At 50.0% G+C, this 6,000-nt stretch overlaps 1 protein-coding gene across 1 annotated transcript in view; it reads left to right on the top strand.

The window, feature by feature from the left end:
* Window positions 1-352: 352 nt before the first annotated feature.
* The window catches only part of LOC127918441 (serine/threonine-protein kinase SMG1-like), a gene marked incomplete at its 3' end in the record, with an annotated part of 43,531 nt that continues 37,883 nt past the window's right edge, over window positions 353-6,000 (top strand). Inside the window, exons 1-2 of the mRNA XM_052501715.1 lie at window positions 353-612; window positions 2,097-2,284. Of these exons, the coding sequence (XP_052357675.1) occupies window positions 536-612; window positions 2,097-2,284 (265 nt within the window). The remainder of the gene's footprint in view (window positions 613-2,096; window positions 2,285-6,000) is intronic.

The raw sequence follows: 6,000 nt of genomic DNA, 5'->3' as shown, positions 1-6,000 counted from the left end.
TTGCACTACTACACACACCATAATACTTTGAATCCTGCTCATCTTTACATTACATCCTCTGTTGCTGCATGCATGCTCTCTCTCCTCACCCCTGCTCCTGATGCTGTCGCAAACAACTAGCTGCAGAGGAGATTGAGAAGAAGAAGAGAACATGAACATCGGTGTATATATTTTGTATGTTTTTTGTTGTTGTTGAGGGTCAGTGAAGTTAGCTAGGTAAAATCTCTGGGTTATTTGATCAAACCTATTCTGTTGCAGTCACAGCTCCTTGCTATGGTCGTTATAAAGTCCGGCAGATGGCGCTGTGATAAAGAGAAGGGGCCAGTGGCTCTTTCATCAAGAATAGAAGAAGGAGTGGGAGACAAAAAATAAAGGAGGAAAAAAATAGAAAGGAGGCCGGACCCGACACAAAACATAACGCACACCGATAGCTGTAGAGGGTCCATTAATGGACATAAAATAAACAGCGAGCAAATACGCTTGTTCACGGAATTTAATCCCGTTGAGAGCAGGTCATGCTGTTCTCGCAAAGGTAATGAGCCGTAAAGCCCTTGGGTTTCGGCTTAGCAGCGCCCACAAACTGCAGCGAAACTGGAATGATTGGCAGCCCAGGTTGGTAATCGCGCCACGGGGGGAGACGGTCTAAGAGAGAACGGGGATCCGCGGGGCCTTTAACCTCGGCTTCTTTATTTAGCTGGCCAGTCGGACACTTTGGTTCCCACACCTTAGGAAATGGCTCGATAACAGTAGCTAGCCAGCAAACAAGTAAGCTAACGCTCAAAAGCTTGATAACGTTATCCAAACTAGCTATCAAGGCAAACCGACACTTTGCGCATTTTATTCTGACTCAAAAACAACCTGCCGCATTGCTATGCTTTCCTCGTGTTTAGGTATACATGGCTAGCTAGCTAACCTGGTCAGAGAAGGCAATGATTGGAAGCTATTTCGGTAACAGTGGAAGTGGTGTTAGCTAGGTATGGCTAGTTGTTATAACTATTATTAGCCCATATTCATTGTCACTGAGATGACATGTTACCTTCACTTGGTAGCCAGCTAGTTAATTAACTCAAAGCGCACATCGTGGCAGCATATGATGTTAGCCAACGAGCTAACTAGCAGCTAACTATGGCTAGTGTTCGTCAGCTAGGTTGTAACTTTCTTCACCTTTTGTCCCCGGAGCTGGTGTAGATAGATAGCTACAATTACCAGTCGTTGGTTGGTTGTGCTTTTTGATAACTCGGTATCCGGAACAGTAAACTGATTTGACATCAAATGGCAACGTAAAAGTGTGGAAACGTTGTCTTTCTAGTTGGCTACAGAGAACGGTTGGCCATCAGTGGCCAACGGTCGTCTTTCCTGCCGTCTCGTGTAACGTTACCTGGGCAACAATGATTAGCCAGATAACCTCGGCTTGACAGTTGATATTGGCTACCTAGTTATTGCTCAAACAGTAACTAGGCAGAAGGGCGCTAACTAACTAGCTTACTGGGGTTTTTAACGCTTGCTAACTGATTGCTAACCTGCTAGTTGTACTAGTTTTGCGCGGTACCACCCTTGACCGGTAAACGAAAGCGATGTAGCAATGCTGTCAGCGGGTTGAATTGCACAGGGACATCAATAAAGTGCGTTATGCAAGTTAATCAGTTCCTGATCAAAGAGTGGGAGGTGGTTGAGACCTCCACCTCCCTCCATTTGACGGTTCTGTTCAGACAATTGCTCATAGTCTTAAAGAAACTATTCTACAGAGCTGTAAATGAGCTAGAATCATTTCTCAATCCATGTATCCAGTTGTTAAATCCTAGACGTCTAAACCAGATTGGGGTGAGATTGTCAAACTGTAGGGAGTGTATCCCCAAGCTGACAATGTAAAAACCTGGCCTTCTGCCCCTAAACAAGGCAGTTCCCGGTAGGCCGTCATTATAATTAAGAATTTGTTCTAAACTGATTTGCCTCGTTAAATAAAATGTAAAAAATGATGAACCACAGTCATTTAGCATCGATCAAGTACAAGTTGCCCTGACTGTCTTCCCTGGGGGATTTCACTGACTGTGTTTGTGTCTTGCCCCGTTTGTCTGCTCTCTGTCCTCCGGCTTCAGAGGCGACAGCGTGTCAGCAGCTAGCCAGGACGGTGTGAAGTGCATCGCCACCAGAGACCTGGGTCCAGCTGCAGCAGCTGTATACGACCCAACAGCAGTGGGAGTAGCAACCTCGGACCGGCCTGTCTCCCCACCTCTCCTACAGAATGATGCCTTCCCAGACACCGCAGACACACTGGACGAAGGGGGTGGGTTTTACTGTCTACTGTCTGCAGCATGTTGGGGTGTGAGTGGGCTGGTGTTGGGTGCTACTGCCTGTCTGCAGCATGTTGGGGTGGGAGTGGGCTGGTGTTGGGTGCTACTGCCTGTCTGCAGCATGTTGGGGTGTGAGTGGGCTGGTGTTGGGTGCTACTGCCTGTCTGCAGCATGTTGGGGTGTGGGCTGGTGTTGGGTGCTACTGCCTGTCTGCAGCATGTTGGGGTGTGAGTGGGCTGGTGTTGGGTGCTACTGCCTGTCTGCAGCATGTTGGGGTGTGAGTGGGCTGGTGTTGGGTGCTACTGCCTGTCTGCAGCATGTTGGGGTGTGAGTGGGCTGGTGTTGGGTGCTACTGCCTGTCTGCAGCATGTTGGGGTGGGTGTGGGCTGGTGTTGGGTGCTACGGCCTGTCTGTAGCATGTTGGGGTGTGAGTGGGCTGGTGTTGGGTGCTACTGCCTGTCTGCAGCATGTTGGGGTGGGTGTGGGCTGGTGTTGGGTGCTACGGCCTGTCTGCAGCATGTTGGGGTGTGAGTGGGATGGGTGTGGGCTGGGGGTGGGTGCTACGGCCTGTCTGCAGCATGTTGGGGTGTGGTGGGGGCTGGGGATGGGTGCTACTGCCTGTCTGCAGCATGTTGGGGTGTGAGTGGGCTGGGGGTGGGTGCTACGGCCTGTCTGCAACATGTTGGGGTGTGAGTGGGCTGGGGATGGGTGTGGGCTGGTGTTGGGTGCAACTGCCTGTCTGCAGCATGTTGCTGTAGTGATTTAAGTGAGCTACGACTGTTACGCCCCTTGCGAGTCTCACTGTAGGCAGACCTGCTACCCATTGCTCTAAAGAGTAAAAGGGGATTCGTAACAGGCCTGCCGACCCAGGCAGGGGTGCTGTGTATCATAGTAGCCTGGTTCAGGCCTGCCGACCCAGGCAGGGGTGCTGTCTATTATAGTAGCCTGGTTCAGGCCTGCTGACCCAGGCAGGGGTGCTGTGTATTATAGTAGCCTGGTTCAGGCCTGCCGACCCAGGCAGGGGTGCTGTGTATTATAGTAGCCTGGTTCAGGCCTGCCGACCCAGGCAGGGGTGCTGTGTATTATAGTAGCCTGGTTCAGGCCTGCCGACCCAGGCAGGGGTGCTGTGTATCATAGTAGCCTGGTTCAGGCCTGCCGACCCAGGCAGGGGTGCTGTGTATTATAGTAGCCTGGTTCAGGCCTGCCGACCCAGGCAGGGGTGCTGTGTATCATAGTAGCCTGGTTCAGGCCTGCCGACCCAGGCAGGGGTGCTGTGTATTATAGTAGCCTGGTTCAGGCCTGCCGACCCAGGCAGGGGTGCTGTGTATCATAGTAGCCTGGTTCAGGCCTGCCGACCCAGGCAGGGGTGCTGTGTATTATAGTAGCCTGGTTCAGGCCTGCCGACCCAGGCAGGGGTGCTGTGTATTATAGTAGCCTGGTTCAGGCCTGCCGACCCAGGCAGGGGTGCTGTGTATCATAGTAGCCTGGTTCAGGCCTGCCGACCTAGGCAGGGGTGCTGTGTATTATAGTAGCCTGGTTCAGGCCTGCCGACCCAGGCAGGGGTGCTGTGTATTATAGTAGCCTGGTTCAGGCCTGCCGACCTAGGCAGGGGTGCTGTGTATCATAGTAGCCTGGTTCAGGCCTGCCGACCCAGGCAGGGGTGCTGTGTATCATAGTAGCCTGGTTCAGGCCTGCCGACCCAGGCAGGGGTGCTGTGTATTATAGTAGCCTGGTTCAGGCCTGCCGACCCAGGCAGGGGTACTGTGTATTATAGTAGCCTGGTTCAGGCCTGCCGACCCAGGCAGGGGTGCTGTGTATTATTAGTAGCCTGATCCTGGATCTGTTTGTGCCGTCGTGCCAAGGGACAACAAGTGACAAAGACCATAGGAGCTAGTTGGCAAGACAGCACAAACAGATCTGAGACCAGGCTTGGGTTGTTATGGGGTCAGGTTAGCACTACATGAGACCAGGCTTCACTGTAAGGTCTACACTGTTGGTTAAGGGCTTGTCAGTCAGCATTTCACTGTGAGGTCTACACTGTTGGTTAAGGGCTTGTCAGTCAGCATTTCACTCTAAGGTCTACACTGTTGGTTAAGGGCTTGTAAGTCAGCATTTCACTGTGAGGTCTACACTGTTGGTTAAGGGCTTGTAAGTCAGGGGTGCTTTCACTGTAAGGTCTACACTGTTGGTTAAGGCCTGGTTGTAAGTCAGCATTTCACTGTGAGGTCTACACTGTTGGTTAAGGGCTTGTAAGTTAGCATTTCACTGTGAGGTCTACACTGTTGGTTAAGGGCTTGTAAGTTAGCATTTCACTGTGAGGTCTACACTGTTGGTTAAGGGCTTGTAAGTCAGCATTTCACTGTGAGGTCTACACTGTTGGTTAAGGGCTTGTAAGTTAAGCATTTCACTGTGAGGTCTACACTGTTGGTTAAGGGCTTGTAAGTTAGCATTTCACTGTGAGGTCTACACTGTTGGTTAAGGGCTTGTAAGTTAAGCATTTCACTGTGAGGTCTACACTGTTGGTTAAGGGCTTGTAAGTTAGCATTTCACTGTGAGGTCTACACTGTTGGTTAAGGGCTTGTAAGTCAGCATTTCACTGTGAGGTCTACACTGTTGGTTAAGGGCTTGTAAGTTAAGCATTTCACTGTGAGGTCTACACTGTTGGTTAAGGGCTTGTAAGTTAGCATTTCACTGTGAGGTCTACACTGTTGGTTAAGGGCTTGTAAGTTACTTTCACTGTGAGGTCTACACTGTTGGTTATGTATTGTAGTAGCCACTGTGAGGTCTACACTGTTGGTTAAGGGCTTGTAAGTTAGCATTTCACTGTGAGGTCTACACTGTTGGTTAAGGGCTTGTCAGTCAGCATTTCACTGTGAGGTCTACACTGTTGGTTAAGGGCTTGTCAGTCAGCATTTCACTGTGAGGTCTACACTGTTGGTTAAGGGCTTGTAAGTCAGCATTTCACTGTGAGGTCTACACTGTTGGTTAAGGGCTTGTCAGTCAGCATTTCACTGTGAGGTCTACACTGTTGGTTAAGGGCTTGTAACAGCATTTCACTGTGAGGTCTACACTGTTGGTTAAGGGCTTGTAAGTCACACTGCATTTCACTGTGAGGTCTACACTGTTGGTTAAGGGCTTGTCAGTCAGCATTTCACTGTGAGGTCTACACTGTTGGTTAAGGGCTTGTAAGTAAGCATTTCACTGTGAGGTCTACACTGTTGGTTAAGGGCTTGTCAGTCAGCATTTCACTGTGAGGTCTACACTGTTGGTTAAGGGCTTGTCAGTCAGCATTTCACTGTGAGGTCTACACTGTTGGTTAAGGGCTTGTAAGTTAGCATTTCACTGTGAGGTCTACACTGTTGGTTAAGGGCTTGTCAGTCAGCATTTCACTGTGAGGTCTACACTGTTGGTTAAGGGCTTGTCAGTCAGCATTTCACTGTGAGGTCTACACTGTTGGTTAAGGGCTTGTCAGTCAGCATTTCACTGTGAGGTCTACACTGTTGGTTAAGGGCTTGTCAGTCAGCATTTCACTGTGAGGTCTACACTGTTGGTTAAGGGCTTGTAAGTCAGCATTTCACTGTGAGGTCTACACTGTTGGTTAAGGGCTTGTCAGTCAGCATTTCACTGTGAGGTCTACACTGTTGGTTAAGGGCTTGTAAGTCAGCATTTCACTGTGAGGTCTACACTGTTGGTTAAGGGCTTGTCAGTC

The sequence above is a fragment of the Oncorhynchus keta genome, unplaced genomic scaffold (assembly GCF_023373465.1).
Source record: "Oncorhynchus keta strain PuntledgeMale-10-30-2019 unplaced genomic scaffold, Oket_V2 Un_contig_14219_pilon_pilon, whole genome shotgun sequence".
NCBI lineage: Eukaryota > Metazoa > Chordata > Actinopteri > Salmoniformes > Salmonidae > Oncorhynchus > Oncorhynchus keta.
This window is presented reverse-complemented; position numbering and strand designations above follow the sequence as displayed.